General features: G+C 39.5%; 1 protein-coding gene across 1 annotated transcript; it reads left to right on the top strand.

Annotated features, from left to right (window-relative positions):
• Nucleotides 1–11,292: 11,292 nt before the first annotated feature.
• Nucleotides 11,293–14,735, top strand: LOC137744413 (uncharacterized). Its single transcript, XM_068484230.1, has 6 exons — nucleotides 11,293–12,691; nucleotides 12,959–13,324; nucleotides 13,580–13,695; nucleotides 13,954–14,079; nucleotides 14,275–14,578; nucleotides 14,728–14,735. Exons 1-6 carry the CDS (start codon nucleotides 11,293–11,295, stop codon nucleotides 14,733–14,735), a joined length of 2,319 nt encoding a protein of 772 aa, XP_068340331.1.
• Nucleotides 14,736–23,985: the final 9,250 nt, after the last annotated feature.

Genomic DNA, 23,985 nt, shown 5'->3' on the forward strand with positions numbered 1-23,985 from the left:
AGTTTGTATATGTGTGTGTATATATATATCTGTCATAGTTATTATATTATTTTTTTAATATTAGTGGAGAGAAATTAAGAACATAGAGATGGGGGGAAGGGATTGCCCAATCAGGAAAGAGGACGGACGGAAAGGAAAGGAGAAGGAGGATAGACCAATCGAGAAGAAGGATAGGAGAAACTGACCAATAGGGAGAGCAGGAAATGAGGGGAAATGAGGGAGAGGTGAGGCACGGGACCACCAGCCTGTTTCCCTTTTCCCAACCCGGTTCCGCTTTCTTCTTAGGCGATTTTCGTCGGTTTTTCCAACGAATTGCAGCCATCCACCACCATTAATCAACTCAGAGACCTTCCATCTTCATTTCTCCACCAAACCCAAGTTAAGTTGGCCAGGAAATTGGGAAGAACACGCATAGTGGCGGCGAGGGTCTCATGGCCCCAATTCGCCATTCCTTAAGCAAACTCTGTCGACCACCACCATGGGTCGACTCCTTTTGCACCTAGGAACAAGTCCCAAGCCTTGGTTGGAGCAGCGGAGCATCAGAGAAGTCGAATCGAAGGCAACTTAACTTACGATTTCCGACGGGTTTGAGACGAATTGGAGCCTTTCCCGGATAAATTAGACTTGGCCACATGTATAAAACTTGCTCTACTCATTGAGATCTTCATTTTTGTGAAATTTGGTAATTTTTGGAAGTAGTTGAATTTTCCGGTGTGTCGAGGTGGCAGGCAATCGTGTGTGGCGACGCGTGGGCCAAGACCCCACCTGACCTTCCTAGGCTAATTTGGATGCCTCGATTCCATATTAGACATCCGATTGACGAAATTCCATTGTTTGGTTATAATTCCGTTAAGCGCCGCCACTTGGCTATTATATGATTCGACAATCCGACCATTGGATTGTCTCCAAACTTTAATATGTAGTAGTACATAATATTTAAGGATATTAGGAACTAACGGATCTAGAATCTGACCTACAGATCTTCCCGAACCGAAACTTTAGGATGTTGTTCTAGAAGCCTATTGAAACTCTTGGGAAGTTACAAATCGAAAATCCGAGGTGTGGATCTTTCGGATCGAATTACGTAGTGTTGTGGACTCTACCATCGACCATTGACCGATGGTTGACTTTTTGTCAATGGGTTCCAAATCATTCTAGAACGTCCTTGGGGATGTGTTTTATGTAAGTTACGTGTTCTATCGATAAGAATTCTAAGACATAATTTGATATTTGTTCTAGGCGACGATCGTTCATGACATCTCGATATTCGTGCTAGGGAGTTGTAGCGCGGACTTCAAGTGAGTGGGTCTTTTCCTTTTTACAGTGTGAGTGTGTGTGTGTGTGTGTGTATGTGTGTGTGTGTCTATATATATATATGATTAATAGTTTCCATTTATGCATTTGAAAAAGAATTTCTTACGTATGCCTATATTAGACTAAAAATTTTAAGCATTAGCGAAATGACGGAATTTATGAAATTATTCAGGATCCCGTGGAATGTTGACACACCCCGACCGAAATCAGGGCGTGTTGGCCGTCACGTGAGGGTAATGTAGCCATGTGCACAATACGAAAACAAAAGATAATAATAAAAGTACGAATAAATAAAAACCAAACTACAAAACAAAGTAGTTAACATACAAGTGCAAGTGTAAGGGTGATAAACAATATTCAGAGCACAGAAAGCCTAGTGCAGTCCAGAGGAACAAATACTAACTAAACACAGCCAGAGGTGGTCTTACACTAGTGATAATTTGTCAGATACATCGTGGATTCCTCGTAAGCCACCAAAAGAGCAAACCAAACTAGAACCTGGAGGTGCACAAAACAGAAAGTTTGAGTGGGTAAAAACAAAGCTTTTCAAAATCATTTCATTAACAAAATTTCTAACCCCTCGCTGTAAAACCTGTATAGTTTCCTAGAAAATAGAATATACACATATATAAAAAAAACATGCTCAGAAATATGCCATGTCGAATGCCTCCACATAAAATGTAAGTAACCCAGGTAATGACAATCAATGTAAGTAACATGTCAACCAGAGTCACTTAACGTGACCTGTACGGCTGAATCTAGAGCTCAAATCCCTAACTCACTAACTATACCTGCACACGAGTCGGAACCACCTAAAGTGGTTTGTACGACAGGACTGTGTGTAAATAAATATGCTCAAGTGCTACGATCACGTGAAGACTGGGCGAATAATTGTGGGTCACCTACGAGTCGAAACCACCTATAGTGGTCTGTACGACAGGACTGTGCACCTAACTTGGATCCAAGATGAGCGTGTGGTGTGGGAGGTGAACATCACGTGAAGGATTATGCCCTACTCTGTGCGGAAGCACTAACACCGGGGGTGCAGGTTATGAGCTCTCTATGCATCTCACATAACTACTAATTCACATTCATAAACCATAAACTTACCTGGCATTTACCTGTGCGTCCGCAGCACCAAACATACATATATGCAACTACTAATGCATAAATAAATAGGCAAACACTATGCATGGCATTTAAAACATATAAACATTCCATACCATTTTCTAGGAAAAGCCACAAGTATATAGGTATATACGGAAAACCAAAAGCCCACTCACTGATATGTGGAAGGGTCGTAACCCCCTTGCCTCGAGTGACTGCGCTCGTCCTCAAGATAGGTCTCACTTACAAGCGAAACAACTACAAAAACGTCAATTTAAAGAACATAACCAAAACTAGGTAATAAGCATATTTATGCGACTTTGTTATCTTATTTCTATGCATTTACATAGTTAATTTTCATTTATTATAGTGATTTAGTTTGTTTTCGTATTATTGTAAGTTCAATTGGTGAAGATGACAATAAATGGCCAAAATGAACAATTTGGAGCAGTTTTGGACTTGGATTGGATAGCATGTGAATGGAGCATAATGGATGGACGTTATTGGTGTTTAAATGATGCTAAAAATGTGCTACAAATCTGGAAGAATTAGATTAAGGCTTGGAAGACAAAGAATCAGCTGAAAACAAGGAGATCTTATCCAACTTTATCTTATCTTATCCCATATTATCCAAACATTATCCTATTTAATTCAACATTATCTAAACTCATCTCCAGCTGCAATAGGAGTCCTTATCCTATTTTAAATCCTTCCCATCTGAATTTAGGAGTCCTTATCATGTTTTACAATGCATATCTGATTCTAGAAGTCCTGAAATCATGCAAATAACGTAATGCTTCTTCTCTTAGAATTGTGCTATGCCCTATCCTTGTCCTCCAAGGATTGGTGCCGTGAACCTTACCCTATAAATACACACTATGTGTAGCAATTTTCAGAGGAGATATATAGAGCTTTAGAGAGAATTTCAAAGAGAAAAATACAAAGAGTGTCGCAGCTTTGCAAGGAAGGAAGGAGATGAAGGACTTGTGCCGTGACTTGCCATCCAAGGCCATTGAAGTGCTGGAGCGTTTCTAGGTGTATTCTATCTTTAGTTTTAGTCCAATGTTTGTTTTTAATTTGGTTTTCAATTATGATGGACATGTGGAACTAATTTCCTTTTAGCTAGAGGTGAATTCGAAGCCATGAACATATATGTGATATGAATTGATTTCCTCCAGTTATTGTTTCGTAAAATATGAATGCGATTTACTTATCTATTTGATTGATAACTTATTCTTGTATGTTGATTAAAGGTGCCTACTTAGTTTGCATGCATGAATTTGATGCTAAAATATAAGGAAATTTCACCTAATAGTTATGAACTTATATTTATAAGTAGTGGAAATCACTAATCATGATTGTTTTAAGTAAATTCATGGTAGAAGTATCATGCAGTTCATAGTTACGAATGTCTTATCAATGCTTATGATTTTCATAGAACTTAATGATCTTTGATATGTAACTCTATCATGCAGTTCATATAGGGAAATTGATAAGAATAATTTGATTGTGTCGCTGAGTCCAATTCAATGAAATTAGAAAAAATCTTAGAGTTAATTTGTGCAGTTCACAATTAATTTGGGGCATTGTGATTCATAGTTTATAGGAATAATAACTGGAAATCGATTTGTATGCATATGTGTCATGTGTAGAGAAGGACCCTCTAGCTAGCCTTTCACCCCTTCATTCACCTCAATTTAGTATCAATTAGTTTGTTTTCTGCAAGTTACTTAGTTTTAAGTCAATTTTCGTCCAAATAGACCCCCCCTTCATGTTTTGAGTCAATTTAGTTAGATTTTCGTCCAAATCATCGCGTAGTGCTTGTTTTCAGTTGTTTGGATCAGTTTAGTTTGTTTTGAGTCAGTTTAGCTTAGTTTTATGTTTTTGAGTCTAATTAGTATAGATTAGCATCCCTCTTAATCCCCGACCTAGAACAAACCCTACTTTCACATACTACAATTATCAAAATAAGGGTTTAATTTGTGTGTTAGTTTATATCACATCACTTGTAATTTTGGGCAACAACAAGGCGAACAATGCTTGAAGGTGACGTTAGAATAGTCGGAATATCAAGGTCTCCCTTCGTCTCGTTTTGTTCAAACCTCATCTTCTCCTCTTGCCAATTTTCTTTCTCACTAACTTCTCTTTGTTCCTTACGTATTTCACAAAGCTTTTTTTTCTTCTTCTCAATTTCAGGTTCAAACTCAAGTAGAACACAACCCAACAAATGCGTACCAAACATACACTTCAAGAAACAATGAAAAACAGTGAAAATGCGCAGAAAAAAAATTAACAAAATTAAAAAATCACAAAAGTAAATTAAATTAAACTCGACTTAAGGCAATGGTGTCAAATACTTCTGATAATTTGTCATGTTGCGGACCTAGAGTCGGTGGAGAATCCCGAATCCAATGCGCGAGATGAAATTTAAATAAAAAGTAAGAAAAATGAGATAGGGGTGAAAAAAAATTCCTCTAATCATATATCTTTTAAAAGTAGTCAGAGAACTCATACATCTGTTCAAATATTACAAAAAGATCATTCTTTCTTTTGGCCATCACCTTTAGACCAACATATGAAAATCTAGATTAATAACATCTATATAACACATATAGACACACACACACATAGATAACAGATATATATATATATATATATATATATATATCATATAAAAGAAATCCATTGTCGCAGGCCTTCCTCTTTTTTTAGTAGGTGATTCACTATCGAAGTGAAGAAAAGGCTAGATCAAGAAAAGGGGGTACTACGAGCCCTTTGCCCCACGCATCTAACCAGCTTGTGTGGTTCACCGGTTCTACCGACTAAACTCTTAGAGTGATTCAGTCGATACAAAGATGGGCTTGAAGTGGGGGTAGTCACTACTATGGTCTAATGGTATTCCTCTTCATTTATAAGGAAGATGTCTTATGTTCAAATCTCGCCAAAGGTGAATTTGAACCACATTATTGCTAGTCCATTATGAGGCTAAGCCCACTCCCTCACTCTTAGTGTAAATAATATTGTTTGTTCAAAATAATAATAATAAACTAATATATATTTAAATACAAGTTCTCACATAATTGCAAGTATACATTATCATTCAAGTAATATAATGATAAGTAAAGTGTTGTTCTAACATGGATCAGATTAACCTAAATTTAGTATTGCGCTGAATGTAAATTAAAAATAAGCAACACAAGAATTATTATGGCTGAACTTGATATGCAAAGGACTAAACAACTAATATTGCTAACACTAAGACATTAGGTTCTTCTTTCTCAATCTCATCTAACCCTGGTATTTATATTAACATTAAATTATGCTCATGTTGCCAGCAATTATCCCTTAATTCGTCAACATTTCTTGTCAGAATATACTATATATCAATCCAAGCTATGGCTAGCTATAGATTTAGATAATCGAAACCCTTGATGCTTAATGGATAATTATAAGAATTGCACAAATCATAGCTAGTATGTCTACTCGACTATGCAATTCGCGGTAACTATTATGAGAAGCTACTTACTAAACTCAACATGTCGGTCATAATTTAGTTTTTTACACAAATACTGATCAGTTATTTGATAACAATAAAGCACAATAACAATTTCTCAACATGAAAAATAACTGAATTAGGGGAACCCATTAATTAGGCCGACTTCAATGGCCCAAATTATTAAGTAGTGCACTAGCCCAATTTTGAATATTAGCACAAATATAGTATGCCCAGCAGCCCACCTCAACCCTTCAGGTTTCTTGGTATTTTAATTGTCAAATCCATGTTTTGCTCCCAAATCATATTTTTTATAAAATTTGCACAAAACGCATTAAACTCAACAAACTACTATAAAACCATGACTAAATAATAGGCAAAAGAGGTATGAAATTTATGTAAAATCTCAACTAACATCCACGTTTCATTCTCTTACTATGTGGTTAATTTATTCTCCAAAATGCCCTTACATTTGCTTGTGTTTAAGTAGGAAATAAAATGAGATGTATTTCCTTTTTTATTAGGACAATTTCTTTCAAGACAAGGTAGGATTCCAAGTCTCGGTGGGAGAGTAACTCTTTTTTGTTCCTCACAAGGCTTTTAGATGGATAAAAGATAACCCTTGTAGAAAGTTTCACAAACCTTTACTTTTGAATTATTCAGGATTGCATGGAGAATTCATAGTGAGAAAAGTTTCCAAGTATGGAAATTTTCCATCCCTCTTCCTTCTTCTCTGCATGACTACGTGTTTGGGATGGTCATACCCTTTCTTATTCCTCTCGGCATTGGTGTGGAAAATGGCGCGCATGGATGTGCGTAAATTAGCGTAAGGGTACTGGCTCAACTAGGCCGTTCTAGGGGAAACTAGTTCATTTTTTTTTTTTTGAACAAACGTTATTTATCTACATTAAGAGGGTGAGGGAGGGCTAGGCCTCATAATGAGCTAATAATAATGCAATTCAAATTCTCACTAAGTGGCTACTAGTTTAGCTACTTGAATTTTTTTTTTCTCTTGTTCTAAATGAATCTAATATTGTTTGGGCCCAAGATAACACTTTGGCCCGAGTCTGGAGTTGCTTTCGGTCCAATGAGTATCAAGAATATTCTCTGCCATGGGCCAAGCTCAATAGAGTTCGGCCGAGTCCTATCAAAATGTGATTTTCCGCCTGGATAAATTAAAGGTGAAATGTTCGAATCCTAATACAATAGGGATTATTTAGAGGCTAAAAGCTTCTAAATCAGAAAATATGCCAAAAGTCTAGGGTTGAATTTGAATGATTAAAGCGTTTGGTTTAAAATCCTATAGGAGTTAGGATTGGTCGAGGCCATATCAGATTGGGATGGAGAATTCTAGTCCGAGTAAAATTCTAGTTTGGGTATTGGGGTAATCACTGCTATAAATTGAGAGGGGGGTGCATCATTCAAACCCCTTCCATTTCAACGCACAATTGCCATGTGCAAACAATCTCTCAAATACCTTGAGATTTTTATTCTCTTTTTTCCGCCAACAAATCTTCAGTTTGGATAGACAGTACTGTGAAGGCAACCGACAACATCTACAATTTGGATAAATAACACTAGAGCCGTAGAATCAACCAGCCGAGGAACACCTTTAGTTTGGATAAAAAACACTGCTTCGAGACCGACTAGTTATCTATCAAAGTCTCGGTCAACGAGAATTTCTGAGTCCTTGTTGGAAGAGGTCATCTCATTAGTCTTCTCGGCAAAGTGAGGTGTTACCAGGCTTGGCGCATTGAAAGCTGAGTTTATTTTATGATTGGATATTCGCAAGTACATTTTAGAATTCGGCATTCAGACGGTCGAACCACATTTACGATCAAAACACTTATCTCTTTTCAATATTTGTGTCTGTATAGTCTGGGGTACCAGTTCAGCGTACTTATATTATCACAAATATAATTACTGAGGCTGAACCTGGCTTTGACGATTTGTGAACTTCGAAGAACTAGTAGCCTTATCTTCAGGCTCTAGAACCCAAAGGCCGAGACAAGTTCCTTCCATGACCACAATCGCAAGATGTAGAAGTCAGCAGCGCGTCCAATGCCATATCTACATTCATTTTACACCCCCGACTGAGTTGGCACGCCCCACATTCAACCACATGACGTAGTTAGCTTATTAGCTATTTGGTTTGCACGCCACGTAGACTAAGTAGTTTTTAGGGTAAAAAAATATCAATGTATGAATAGTCTTGTGTGCCCTTCTATTCATCTTTATTTGTCTTTAACATGAATTTTGTGTCAAGGTACCTTTATATGAGCAGGGAGCTCCTTTCTCGAGGAAGGAAGATTTTCACCAAGTATGCCGAGGTTGAAGACAATCAAGGCTTTCGAGAAGTGGTTAGCCGGCAATGTTGCGGCTTGTGCGTAAAGTAGGTCGAAGATTATTCCTGCGATTTATCATGCGATAAATCAAGGAAGAGGAAGATCTCATCCATTTTAGATCTCCTGTGGCTTCAACTTTTCAATAGTAGGTTGGTTAATGAGTGTTTTGTGCAATGGGATGTGCCTGCTCAGTGAGCCATTTCGATCATAGACCCGCCTTCTTCTTTCTGGGTCAGCAAAGTGCGTAGGTCTGCTTCTGTGGCATGTCTAGGTAGTGCGCTGGCATATTGTCTGCAAGGCCCGTAGGCACAGTGACTGACGTACTAAGGTAGGCACGAAACCCAAAACATTTCACAAAAACTAGCATAGTTAATCTCTCCAAAATTGCTATTAAGGGAAGCTAATGAGGTAGACTGAGAGCTATTGGACTTGCTTTGTGCATATGGCCATGGCTGGAGGTCCGGTGCGATTGAAGGGCAGATGAGATTATGTCACGCCCTCCAAGGTAACTCTGCGCCTAATGCACGAATAGAAATAATAAAATAATGACATAAACAAAATAAACAAAATACAAAGTTGAAAAATAAATTATCTTATACAAATAATCTAGAAACCCTACAAGTGTACAAAAATAAATAAAACTCTTATCTCCGCCATCTAACACAATCTCAACTCGTCTAGCTTTGTCATACTAAATAGTTTATCTGAAACAATAAAAAGGTGAGGGATGAGTAACCCCTATCGCCCAGTGAGTAGAATATGTTATGTACTAGTCAAGCGATGTCGTTTTACACACACTAGAAAAAATCATAACTATAGCAAAAGTGTAACATCCCATCCCAAAAATATCGAAAACTCACGTGTGAAATGACTACTTTGCCCCTAGTTAGTCTCTTTTACGTTTATTGGTTGTTTTGTGTGGTGTTGGCATGTGTTGGGCCACACACTCACACTGTCACTCTCCCTAACCCTCTGTCCCTTTCCCTGTCTCTCTCCCGAGTCCCCTTTTTCCTTCATCTTCCTTCTAAAACGTACGGACACACACCCAAAACCAAGCAAACACCCACAGATCGAGGGAACCAAGACCATAGTCGAGCTCGTGAGGCTGAGAGGAGTACAGCAGTGCCATTTTCAGGTAAGAAAACCACCATTTTCACGTCGATTTCACGAAGTCAGTTTTGAGGTACTATTCATGCAAACGTAAATCCTCACGTTTTAGGGAAAATGAAGCTTGTAGGTAGCTTGGTGAGGTCCCAAGGAGTCTCGGAGTAGTTCGTTTGAAGGAATTGGACATTGGAATCGCCGTGTTCGAAGTTGGCCGAAATTGGAGTGTGGTGACAGGTGAGATATCGTGATTTTTATCCCTTAAAAGTGGTATATTTATGTTCTCCTAGGTCTAAGCTTCATTTTAGTACAAAAATCGTGAAATTTGGGTGAAAAACGGACGAGATATCAACGTTTGAAGTTTTTCCAGTTTTCCGGCGCCGGCGACGGTGCCGGAGGTTCGCCGGGGAAGGAGACGGAATATTCCGTCAAGTCTGACGGAATATTCCTTACGGCGTCAGTTGACGCCGTCAGCGTGCCTGCGCGTGGCCGGCGCGTGTGGCTGTGCCTTGGCCGGCGCGTGGGGGCGCGTGCGGCGGTGGAAAATTTTTCTAAAATTTGGGTGTGATCCTAAGGTTGTGTAGAGCACATTGGTATATTCATTTGTCCAATTTGAGCAATGTATGAGAAGTTATTACGAGAAGTTGGTTATGTGTTTTAAAATTAACGTTTTTATAGTTGTTTCGCATATAGGTGATACGTATCCCGAGGACGAGCGTGGTCACTCGAGGCAGGGGGGCTACGACCCTTCCACATACCAGTGAGTGGGCTTTTGGTTTTCCGTATATACCTATATACTATATTTTTCCCAGAAATTGATTAAATGGTTATCAGTTATATGCCATGCATTACATTATCGTTAGTCATGCATCGTTGGTTGCATTAGTAGTTGCATATATATATATATATACATATGCATATTGGGTGCTGTGGACGCACAGGTAAGTGCTAGGTAAGTGTTATTCATGTTTATATTTCAGTAGTGGTTTGAGATGCTTAGAGAGCTCATAACCTGCACCCCCGGTGTTAGTGCTCCCGCCCAGAGTAGGGCACAGTCCTTCACGTGATGTTCACCTCCCGCACCACACGCTCAGCTTGGATCCAAGTTAGGTGCACAGTCCTGTCGTACAGACCACATTAGGTGGTTCCGACTCGTAGGTGACCCGCGATTATTCGCACAGACTTCACGTGATCGTAGCACTAAAGCGTATATATGTATTACACCCAGGCCTGTCGTACAGACCACTTTAGGTGGTTCCGACTCGTGGGCAGGTTCAGTTATTGAGTTTGAGATTTGAGCTCTACATGCAGCCGTACAGGTCACGTTAGGTGACTCCGGCTGCCAGATTATATGTTATTGTTATGATTTATACCTGAGCACTTGCATTTCATTATGAGATTTTGACATGGCATATTCTTGAGCATGATTAGCATATCTATACATACGTATATATGTTTATTTTCTGGGAAGTATACAGGTTTTACGGCGAGGGGTTAGAATGTATTTTCTAAATGGTTTTCGAAAAGCTTTGTTTTTGCCCACTCACGCTTTTGTTTTGCGCCCCTCCAGGTTCTAGTTGCTTAGCAGATTCGGTGGTTTCCCAGAGGGCTTTCCCGGCATTTCTGACAGACGCTCACCAACGTAGGGTCACCTTCGGGTGTACTATTGTCGAATCATTTTTCTTTGGACTGATGTAGACTTAATGCTCTGAACTTAGCGTCTCACTTACGCTAGCACTTGTTTTTAGTACTTTGTATGCTAGTTTTTAATTATTCGTACTTTTTATATTACTATTTTATTAGCTTCCGCATGTGCACATGGTTACGTCACCTCTGTGTGACGGCCAGCACACCCTGATCTCGGTCGGGGTGTGTCAGTTTGGTATCAGAGCCTAGGTTTGGTAGTCCTGTGTCTTTGTGAGTATTCTAATGGTTTTGGTGTCTTCTGTCAGAATTATGCTGCCTCGTCGGGAACCACGTCGCTCTGATGAGTCTAGTTTCCCCAATATTGCTCAGTTGGGGGAAGCTATTGCTACCGCCATTCAGTCAGCGATCCGCCCTCCCCAGAAGACTCCTCAGGAGACTATGTACAATTTGAAATTGGATAAGTTCGAAGGTAATGAGGGTCACGAGGGCGCAGAGCGATGGTTAGAGCACATAGAGAAGACTTTCCGTGTGTTGCACAATCAGCGGAACCTTCCTGTTGAGAGGTGGGTCGAGACGACCTCATGGTTTCTGGGTACGGAGTCTGCAGCTTGGTGGGAGCAGGAGCTTCGCCGTTTGACTCCAGTTGAGAGGACTGATTGGAACGTTTTCAAAGAGTTGTTCAAGAGGAGGTTTGTGCCCCCTGAGTACATTGATCGTAAGAAGCAGGAGTTCACCGAGCTGAGACAGCGGAAGATGACGGCTAATGAGTACTATCGCAGGTTTACTGATTTGTCTCATTACCATCCTGACGTCGCTGGTAATCCGGCGGAGATGCTTCGTCGTTTCCGCCTAGGTACTAAGAAGAAGTGGCGTTCGATGGCGACTACTACCCACTGTGAGACTTACCAGGATTTCTACGAGATATTGTTGAGAATTGAGGATTCTAAGAACATGTCGAGCGAGAGTGAAGAAGAAGAAAAAGATGGCAATCAGAAGAAAGATGACAAGGGTAAAGGTCAAGCGTCGCTCGGGCCTCGTAGGACTCAGAACTTCAAGAGGGGTGGTGCTAGTTCGAGTTCTTCTAGTGGTGGATTCAGTGCCACTGGACAGGGACGAGGAGGTAGATTTTCTGGTGGTGCTCGAGGCCAGAGACAGGGTGATGGTGGTCGAGGCAGAGCTCCAGTTTGCCGCAGAGGTAACAACCGGCATTTCGGCGAGTGCAGGCGTGGCAGCAGTGGTTGCTTCACATGTAGGCAGATGGGACATAGGGCTGCGAATTGTCCCCAGAGTCAGCAGCAGAAACCGCAGCAGACTTTCATGCCACCACCTGCACCGATCCAGCAGATTCAGGGTCCGAGTAGTTATGGCCAGGCAGGTCGAGATGGTGCCTACCACTACCAGGGTGATGCTGTCCCTTATGCTCCGGGACAGTATCAGTATCCCCAGGATCCCTATTCTCAGGGTGGTTATCCTCCGTATTCTGGCGGCTATATGCCGTATCCTCCAGCTTCAGTCGGTGGTTCTCAGTGGTACCAGGGAGGACAATATCAGCAGGGAGAGATTGCCACTAGTAGTGCACGGTCTTCGAGGCAGTCGGGTCAGCCCAGTCAAGGGCGTGGTACTCAGGGACGCGGTGGTCAGGCGAGCAGAGGTCGCGGCAGACGACAGCAGGGCCAGGGGCGTATTCACAATATTTCTCTGCAGGATGCTCAGAACAACCCGGACTTGATTATGGGTACGTTAAACATTCTTGGTTATTTTGCTAGAGTCTTAATTGATTGCGGAGCTACACATTCTGTGATTTCTCATACATTTGCTCAAGTGACGCAACCTCGCCCCACACCTCTAGGGTACGATTTAGAGTTCGCTATGCCTAGAGGAGAGAGATGTATTGTAGATCGTGTGTACCCAGGATGTCCAGTGATAGTTGAGGGTGTTGTTTTGCCAGCCGATCTTATCCCGTTAGATATTGTTGATTTTGATGTGATTCTGGGTACTGATTGGTTGCATTTCTATCGTGCCAATATTGATTGTTACGGGAAAATAGTTACATTTCATCATCCTGGACTACCTGTGGTTACTTTTGTGGGTGAGCAGAGTGGGGTGAGACATGGCGTTATTTCGGCGTTGCGAGCGAAAAAGTTGTTGTCTAAAGGTTGCCAGGGGTACCTAGCTCATGTGGTGTTAGTTGAGGCCGTTCCTAGCAGAGTTGAGGATGTGAGGGTGGTCAGACACTTTCCCGATGTTTTCCCCGAGGATTTACCTAGTTTACCACCAGATCGAGACATGGAGTTTACTATTGAGTTGCTTCCAGGTACTAATCCTATTTCTTTGACTCCTTATCGTATGGCTCCCGCGGAGTTAAGGGAATTGAAAGTTCAGTTGCAGGAATTAGTGGATAAGGGTTTCATTCAGCCTAGTACTTCGTCTTGGGGCGCTCCAGTATTGTTTGTGAGAAAGAAAGACGGAACTTTGAGGCTGTGTATTGACTATAGGCAATTGAATCGGGTGATGATTAAAAACCGTTATCCATTGCCTCGTATTGACGATTTGTTTGATCAACTTCGAGGTGCTTGTGTATTCTCCAAGATTGATTTGAGGTCTGGATATTATCAGTTGAAGATTAGTCGGGATGACGTTTCTAGGACGGCATTCAGGACTCGTTACGGTCATTACGAGTTTCTGGTTATGCCATTTGGGTTGACGAATGCACCAGCTGCTTTTATGGATTTAATGAACCGGGTGTTCCAGCCATATTTGGATAGATTTGTTACTGTTTTCATCGACGACATTCTGGTGTATTCTAAGTCGAAGGCGGAGCATGTTCGACATCTTACTTTGGTGTTGAAGAGGTTGAGGGAACACCAATTGTATGCTAAGTTTAGCAAGTGCCAGTTTTGGTTAGATCAAGTTGCGTTTTTGGGGCACGTCATTTCTGCTCAGGGTATTTTGGTTGACCCTAAGAAGGTCGCAGTTGTGGAGAACTGGGAGCAACCGCGAACTGTCAATGAGGTGAAAAGTTTCCTTGGTTTGGCGGGGTATTATCGGCGTTTTGTCAAGGATTTCTCCGTAATTGCTTTACCACTGACGAGATTAACAAGGAAAGACGTTAAATTTGAGTGGGATGATAAGTGTGAGCAGAGTTTCCAGCAGTTGAAGCATTGTCTCACTCATGCACCTGTTTTAGCACTCCCGGACGATAGTGGTGATTTCAAGGTTTATAGTGATGCTTCGTTGAATGGTCTGGGATGTGTGTTGATGCAGCATGGTAGGGTGATTGCTTATGCTTCACGGCAGTTGAAACCTTATGAGTTGAATTACCCTACATATGATTTAGGGTTGGCCGCTGTCATCTTTGCGTTGAAGTTGTGGAGACACTATCTTTATGGAGAGAAATGTAGGATCTTTACAGATCATAAGAGTCTTCAGTATCTTTTTACTCAGAAGGAACTTAATCTTCGTCAACGGAGGTGGATGGAGTTGCTCAGCGATTACAACTGCATGATTGATTATCACCCTGGTCGTGCAAATGTAGTGGCCGATGCACTTAGCAGGAAGTCTCAGGGCCGTATCAATGCGTTGTACGCTAGTCGTATTCCTCTTTTGGCGGACTTGCGTGCTACGGGAGTGAGGTTAGAAGCAGAAGATCGAGAAGTGGCGTTACTTGCTAATTTTCAAGTTAGGCCAATTTTAGTTGATCGGGTGCTTGAAGCTCAGGTAGCTGATAGGGAGACCCAAGAACTAATTCAAGCTCGAGATCGAGGAAGGAGGAGAGACCTCAGAGTTCGTGATTCGGATGGCATGTTGATGCAAGAGGGTAGAATGTTCGTGCCTAATAATGTAGATTTGAAGAAAGAAATTCTCGATGAAGCACATATTTCGGCTTACGCCATGCATCCAGGAGCTACTAAGATGTATCATACCATTCGACCATTTTATTATTGGCCGGGTATGAAGAGGGAGATAGATGAGTATGTGAGCAGGTGTGCTGTTTGTCAGCAGGTTAAAGCGGAAAGGAAGAAGCCGTTTGGGTTGTTGCAGCCGCTTCCCGTTCCAGAGTGGAAATGGGAAAATATCACTATGGATTTTGTGTACAAGCTACCGCGTACACATAATGGCTTTGACAGCATTTGGGTGATCGTTGACCGGCTCACTAAGTCGGCACATTTTATTCCAGTGAGAGAGAAGTATTCTTTGGGCCGCTTAGCGGAGTTGTTTATTTTGAAGATTGTGAAGTACCATGGTGTCCCTGTGAGTATTGTCTCGGATCGTGATCCACGATTTACATCGAAGTTTTGGGTGGCTTTTCAGGAAGCTTTGGGCACGAGACTGCTTTACAGTACGGCGTATCATCCACAGACGGACGGACAGTCAGAGAGAACTATTCAGACTTTGGAGGATATGTTGTGAGCTTCGGTGTTACAGTTTGGTGATGCTTGGCACCAGCGGTTGGATTTGATGGAATTTGCCTACAACAACAGCTTTCATTCGAGTATCGGCATGGCGCCATTTGAGGCATTGTATGGTAGATCTTGTTGCACACCGTTGTGTTGGTCAGAGGTTGGAGAAAGAGTTTTAGTGGGTCCGGAGATTGTTGAGGAGACTACTCAGAATGTTCAGGTAATTAAGTCTAACCTGAAAGCAGCCCAGGATAGGCAGAAGAGTTTAGCAGATCGACATGCTACGGACAGAGTGTATGAAGTCGGAGATTGGGTATTTCTGAAGCTTTCACCGTGGAGAGGAGTCGTGCGGTTTGGAAAGAAGGGTAAGTTGAGTCTCAGGTACATCGGACCATACATGGTCACAGAGTGAGTTGGTGAGGTAGCTTACAGGTTGGAGTTACCTCCGGAGTTGGCTAGAGTGCGTAACGTTTTTCACGTGTCTATGCTTCGACATTATGTTGCTGATCCGTCTCACGTGATACCTCCTCAACCGTTAGAGATTAATCCAGATTTGACTTATGACGAGGAACCGGTGACGATCATTGATTGGAAAGAAAAAGTTCTGAGGAACAAGACGGTGAACTTAGTGAAAGTTTTGTGGAGGAATCATTCAGTCGAGGAAGCTACGTGGGAAACAGAAGATCGGATGAGGGATTTGTATCCTCGGTTGTTCTTTGACCACTAGGGGTTGTTATTTGGTTGTTGTGACATCCCGTCCCGAAAATATCGAAAACTCACGTGTGAAATGACTACTTTGCCCCTAGTTAGTTTCTTTTACGTTTATTGGTTGTTTTGTATGGTGTTGGCATGTGTTAGGCCACACACTCACACTGTCACTCTCCCTAACCCTCTGTCTCTTTCCCTGTCTCTCTCCCGAGTCCCCTTTTTCCTTCCTCTTCCTTCTAAAACGTACGGACACACACCTAAAACCCAGCAAACACCCACAGATCGAGGGAACCAAGACCATAGTCGAGCTCGTGAGGCTGAGAGGAGTACAACAGTGCCATTTTCAAGTAAGAAAACCACCATTTTCACGTCGATTTCACGAAGTCAGTTTTGAGGTACTATTCATGCAAACGTAAAATGAAGCTTGTAGGTAGCTTGGTGAGGTCCCAAGGAGTCTCGGAGAAGTTTGTTTGAAGGAATTGGACGTTGGAATCGCCGTGTTTGAAGTTGGCCGGAATTGGAGTGTGGTGACAGGTGAGATCTCGTGATTTTTATCCCTTAAAAGTGGTATATTTATGTTCTCCTAGGTCTAAGCATCATTTTGGTACAAAAATCGTGAAATTTGGGTGAAAAACGGACGAGATATCAACGTTTGAAGTTTTTCCAGTTTTCCGGCGCCGGCGACGGCGCCGGAGGTTCGCCGGGGAAGGAGACGGAATATTCCGTCAAGTCTGACGGAATATTCCTGACGCCGTTAACGGAATCCGTTAGAACTAACGGAATATTCCTTACGGCGTCAGTTGACGCCGTCAGCGTGCCAGACACGTGCCTGCGCGTGGCCGGCGCGTGGGGGCGCGTGCGGCGGTGGAAATTTTTTCTAAAATTTGGGTGTGATCCTGAGGTTGTGTAGAGCACATTGGTATATTCATTTGTCCAATTTAAGCAATGTATGAGAAGTTATTACGAGAAGTTGGTTATGTGCTTTAAAATTAACGTTTTTATAGTTGTTTCGCATATAGGTGATACGTATCCCGAGGACGAGCGTGGTCACTCGAGGCAGGGGGGCTACGACCCTTCCACATACCAGTGAGTGGGCTTTTGGTTTTCCGTATATACCTATATACTATATTTTTCCCAGAAATTGATTAAATGGTTATCAGTTATATGCCATGCATTACATTATCCTTAGTCATGCATCGTTAGTTGCATTAGTAGTTGCATATATATATATATACATATGCATATTGGGTGCTGTGGACGCACAGGTAAGTGCCAGGTAAGTGTTATTCATGTTTATATTTCAGTAGTGGTTTGAGATGCTTAGAGAGCTCATAACCTGCACCCCCGGTGTTAGTGCTCCCGCCTAGAGTAGGGCACAGTCCTTCACGTGATGTTCACCTCCCGCACCACACGCTCAGCTTGGATCCAAGTTAGGTGCACAGTCCTGTCGTACAGACCACATTAGGTGGTTCTGACTCGTAGGTGACCCGCGATTATTCACACAGCCTTCACGTGATCGTAGCACTAGAGCGTATATATGAATTACACCCAGGCCTGTCGTACAGACCACTTTAGGTGGTTCCGACTCGTGGGCAGGTTCAGTTATTGTGTTTGAGATTTGAGCTCTACATGCAGCCGTACAGGTCACGTTAGGTGACTCCGGCTGCCAGATTATATGTTATTGTTATGATTTATACCTGAGCACTTGCATTTCATTATGAGATTTTGACATGGCATATTCTTGAGCATGATTAGCATATCTATACATACGTATATATGTTTATTTTCTGGGAAGTATACAGGTTTTACGGCGAGGGGTTAGAATGTATTTTCTAAATGGTTTTCGAAAAGCTTTGTTTTTGCCCACTCACGCTTTTGTTTTGCGCCCCTCCAGGTTCTAGTTGCTTAGCAGATTCGGTGGTTTCCCAGAGGGCTTTCCCGGCATTTCTGACAGACGCTCACCAGCGTAGGGTCACCTTCGGGTGTACTATTGTCGAATCATTTTTCTTTGGACTGCTGTAGACTTAATGCTCTGAACTTAGCGTCTCACTTATGCTAGCACTTGTTTTTAGTACTTTGTATGCTAGTTTTTAATTATTCGTACTTTTTATATTACTATTTTATTAGCTTCCGCACGTGCACATGGTTACGTCACCTCCGTGTGACGGCCAGCACGCCCTGATCTCGGTCGGGGTGTGTCAAAAGTTTTAGCCACATAGTTCCATATCACATTATCCATTGAGTGTTTGTACTTGGAGAAATTGAGCCTAACGTTAGGAAGGATGACTTTGCATGGGCTATTGAATCTTCACACTGGCATGCTATGTCTCCTTCTTGGAAAGGTGGTCTTGTCGTTGAGTACCTACTTGTAGTAATTGAAAGTAACATACGTGAAATAGGTAGTTTATCATCATAGTGATATCTCAGCCTAACAGTTAGTGGCGAAGGGCGTTTAATGAAAAAGGATTAACATAACAAAAGTTTAATGAAAAAATGGCAATAGACTTTTATTAATAATAAGAAAAAAAAAAAATAGGAGGTGGCACTTTCATAAATAAGTTGAAGTTTGAGTGTGGTTACATTTTCATAAATAAGTTAAAGTTTGAGTGCAGTGACAGTATCATAAATAAGTTAATGTTTTTTTTGGCACCGACAACTGTTTCATAATCTTAAAATTTTCGAAAGGTTAAGAAATAGTTGGCTAAACATTTAAAATTAAGAAACAATTGATTGTAGGACCATGATTTTTCAGGGCCAGAGTAAGACGGATCGAAATACGTGTACTTCATAAGTCTGATCATGGACTCAACAGTTCCTATCAGATTAAGCTACTCAAACAGACCAGTGATGCCACCGCATCTTCTTGTACTCCGAAAGGTAGGCGAAGTCCACCAGCTTTGTTGAGATTGACCATTCTTGCTCTGCAAGACACGAAAACCTTATTTGATTTGGGAATCAGACAGGTTTCTTATATTCTTAAAGATTCTTACAATTTAGGGATTGATGTGCGCCACAAGCAATCACACTCCTAAGAGGAAACAATATCTATCTTTAGATATCCTCTTAGATTCTCCCGATTTAATATTCAGTCTATAGTCTAAAAGGTCCCTCTTCCGACTAGTATAAATACCCTCATCTAGGGCATATCTCTGGTAGCACGATTATCGAATAATACACTCTTTGCTAATTCTCTTACCCACTGCTTGAGTCTTACATTGTTTACTAACTTGACTGTCGGAGAACGTTTTGTCAGTTCTCCATCAGTACCCTAAGCTAACCACGATCGTTTGCTTTCTTACAAGTAGTCGGATTTGTGTGACTCTTCTGTCCACGACAATGAGCAAATTTGGTTCCAACAATTGATCTCAAGGAATAAAGAAATTGTTTCTAGTGTCACCCAAGTTCAACTTATTTACGATATTGGCACAAATTTTATCATATTTATGAACTACCAATACACCAAAACTTTAACTTGTTTACAAAAACACCACCGCCTATTTTTCATCCTTTTGTTCTACCCATGGTAATGTTGTATTACAATGTAAAGAAATTTTTTTATATAAAAGGTATCAGTGAACAAGGATGTCACGTAGCATGAATTCATTATATGTAGAATAATGCTTGGCTATTCAAGGATGATTAAGATTTCCTACTCAAAACTCTTCGTGTTATAATTACAAAGTTTTGTGCTTATAATCGGAACTATTCATTATTATGATGAGAAATTTTATTCGAACCCTTATAACGTCTTTCTATACCAACTTACTCTCTAAACTCGTATTATTTTTAATTAAATGACTAATATCTCTTTAAACACAAATATACTACCTAATCTACCCTCACAAACTCAATTAAAAATGTACACTTATCTTTACACCATTTAGAAAATAAAATTGAATAATTTTTAATTAAAGAACTAATATATATATTTTTCAACTTCAAACATTGATGGTTGTAAATTGAAACCCAAAACCAATCTTCTCAACTCTAAAAAAAATTGAAATCAAACAAAAAAAAGTTGCATAAAACAATTCATATTTTGGTTGGAGGATTCAAAACTTCAAAATCACCATCCATTGATAAAAAAAAGCTTGTTTCCTACAAAAGCTCTTTAGGTTTTAGCCGGAATAACTAGGATAAACATTGCGTGAAGGTAGAGTTTAATATGGGCTGTGAATTTATTGATAAATTTTAGTTTCATTGTTAATTTTATCATGGATTTGGTGGTAATTATGCAATATGGTAAGAAAGATAATTCACATTTAAAGTTTAAGTTTGGTGTAGAAAAAAGTTATACAGGTTCAAATAAAATTTCTATATTATGAATCACTGTGTATATGATCTTTGAAAAATATCAATTAAAACTAATGTCATAATGTCATTTATTCAATCTATTGTAGACGGTTTGTAGTGCTTTTATAAATTTCGTGCATCAGTTTTTACACAATTCAATGACTAAATGACTTTAATTTTAATTGATTTTTTGCAAAAAAAAAAATCTTTATAGAGAACTCTATTTTTAATATAAATGATTTTGAATGTAAACAAAAAATTCTATAAATTAATAATGAACAATTTCAAATAAAAACTCTTATTCATCGTTCGAGTAGCCAAATGTTATTCTCATACGCAAGTCATTCTAAAGAAATTTAGCAAAGGAGAGAATTGAACAGTCAAATGGGGAAAGGGCATGTGAGTGACAGAAAAGGAAATAGATGCGATAAGTAGGTCTGGCAATTCTTAACACGACCCGATAACCCGACACGACACGACACGAAATTAACAGGTGTTCGGGTCGACACGATAACGAATCGGATCATTATCGGGTAACCCAATAAGCACCGGTTAAGATAACGGGTTGGTTTGGGTATACACGTGGGTAACACGATACACGATAAGCAAAATATTAATTTTATGACACTAAAAAAATATTATAATAATTATATATATATATATATATATATATTAATTTAACAATTTTATACCCCTAAAAACTATAATAATTATATATATATATATTAAATTAAATATTAAAAATTGGTGACCACTGGATCGGCTTAAATATACATACCATTCCATTTCTTCAGTGTTATACGTACAAAATAAATAAATTTAAATCTACTTAATAAGTATACATATACACACACCATTGAACTTGATGGGATGCAAATTCTACGAAACTAATTTGAATAATTCAACCGTCAAACTTGTTTGTATATGCATCGAGATTGCATTAGCAAAAAATCGCAAAAACCAAACATTCAGCGTTCAAGTAATGGGACAAAACTTTTCGATGGTTATCAATGAAAAATCATGATTTAACGGTTATTTTAACGCTGATTTTGATGATTTTTTTACAACTACACTCCTTGACCCTATACGAATAGAATGAATGAACTCGATCATCAATTTAAAATATTTACACTAGTGGATACCACAAAATCTTATGTTATATACTTAATGAAAGTATGAATAAACTCTTAAGTGTTAGTGAATTTATCATTTTGATGGGATACGCATTCTACGAAACTAATTTCAACGATCCAACCGTCAAACTTGTTTGTATATGCTTCGAGATTACATAGGCTAAAAATCACAAAAAACAAACATTCAAAGATCAAGTAACGGGACAAAACTTTTTGACGGTTACCAACGAAAAATCACGATTTAACGGTTATTTTAACTCCGATTTTGATGATTTTTTACAGCTACACTCCTTAACCCTATATGAATACAATGAATGAATTCGATCTTCAATTTAAAATATTTACACTAGTGGATATCACTAAATCTTATGTTATACGTAATGAAAGTATAAACAAACTCTTAAGTGGTAATGAATCTATTGTTTTGATGAGATACGCATTCTACAAAACTAGTTTCAACGATCCAATCATCAAACATGTTTGTATATACTTCAAAATCGCATATGCCAAAAATTACAAAAAACAACATTCAGAGATTAAGTAACGGGAGAAAAGTTTTCGACGGTTATCATTGAAAAATCACGATTTTACGGTTATTTTAACTCCGATTTTGATGATTTTTTACAGCCACGCTCCTTGACCCTATGTGAATACAATGAATGAACTCGATCGTCTAAAATATTTACACTAGTGGATACTACAAAATCTTATGTTATACTTAATGAAAGTATGAATAAACTTTTAAGTATTAGTGAATCTATTGTTTTGATGGAATACACATTCTACGAAATTAATTTCAACAATCCAACCGTCAAACTTGTTTGTATATGCTTCGAGATTGCATACGCTAAAATCACAAAAAACAAACATTCAGAGATCAAGTAAAGAGACGAAACTTTTCGACGGTTATCAAGGGAAAATCACGATTTAACGGTTATTTTAACTCCGATTTTGATGATTTTCTTACAGCTACACTCCTTGACCCTATATGAATACAATGAATGAACTCGATCTTCAATTTAAAATATTTACACTAGTGGATACCATAAAATCTTATGTTACACTTAATGAAAGTATAAATAAACTCTTAAGTATTAGTGAATCTATTGTTTTGATGGAATACACATTCTACAAAACTAATTTCAACGATCCAACCATCAAACATGTTTTTATATACTTTGAGATCGCATATGCCAAAAATTGCAAAAAACAAACCTTCAGAGATCAAGTAATTGGACAAAACGTTTCAACGGTTATCAACAAAAAATCACGATGTAACGGTTATTTTAACTCTACTTTTGATGATTTTTTACAGCTACACTCCTTGACCCTAAATGAATACAATGAATGAATTCAATCTTCAATTTAAAATATTTACTCTAGTGGATACCAAAAAATCTTATGTTATACTTATGAAATTATAAATAAATTCTAAGTGTTAGTGAATCTATCGTTTTGATGGGATACACATTTTACGAAAATAATTTCAACGATTAAACCGTCAAACTTGTTTGTATATGCTTCAAGATCGTATACACCAAAAATTGCAAAAAACAAACATTCAGAGATCAAGTACCGGAATAAAACTTTTCAACGGTTATTAACGAAAAATCACTATTTAACGGTTATTTTAACTCCGATTTTGATGATTTTTTACAGCTACACTTCTTGACCGTATATGAATACAATGAATGAATTTGATCTTCAATTTAAAATATTTACATTAGTAGATACCACAAAATCTTATGTCATGATGATCGATGAAAATTGAGGATTTTGTAAAAGGAATAACATGCAAGCTTTGAGTTCTATTGGCAAAGTTTAAACTTTTGAGAAAGGCTTCACAACCTTGAAAACAAAAACTTTTTCATTTTGCATATCCTTGCACATTTAATATTTTGTGATAGACTAGTATTGTATAGATGTTTGTTTATTAGGCTCTTATTTTCAAGTGTAGATGTAATACTGTTGACTCTAAAATTACAAAAACCTACATGGCGCGCAGGCCGAGTAACTAATAAGCTAACTACGTCCTTCGGTTGAATGCGGGGCGTGCCAACTCGTCGGCCGAGCTTGGCCGAGGAGTAAATTTTGCTGATGTCGCGTTGAGCGCGTTGTTGACTTCTCTATCTTGTGATTGCGACCGAGGAAGGAACACTCTCGGTCTCTAGGCTCTATAGCCTGAAGACAAGGCTACTAATTCTGCGGAGTTCACAAATCGTCGAAGTCCGATTCCGTCATTGTGATTATATTCGTAAGAGTATAAGCATGCCGAATCGAGACCAAACTATATGGGCACAGGTACTCAAATGTGATGTATGTCTTGATGGTAAATGTAGTTCGGCAGTCGGAATGCCGAACCCTGAAACTTACTTGCGAGTATCCAATCATAAAATCACTCGGCGTCCAGTACGCCAGGCAACACAATTCGTAACACCTGA

This window comes from Pyrus communis, chromosome 9 (genome assembly GCF_963583255.1).
Source record: "Pyrus communis chromosome 9, drPyrComm1.1, whole genome shotgun sequence".
Lineage (NCBI taxonomy): Eukaryota > Viridiplantae > Streptophyta > Magnoliopsida > Rosales > Rosaceae > Pyrus > Pyrus communis.

Bases quoted from the DNA above. Each gene is read 5' to 3' on its own strand.
- LOC137744413 (XM_068484230.1), top strand. From the start codon at position 11,293: ATGGTTTTGGTGTCTTCTGTCAGAATTATGCTGCCTCGTCGGGAACCA. The intron at 12,692-12,958 runs GTATTCACAATA...TTGTTTTGCCAG, and splicing joins ACGACAGCAGGGCCAGGGGC to CCGATCTTATCCCGTTAGAT. The intron at 13,696-13,953 runs GTTATGCCATTT...ATTTCTGCTCAG, and splicing joins ACGGTCATTACGAGTTTCTG to GGTATTTTGGTTGACCCTAA.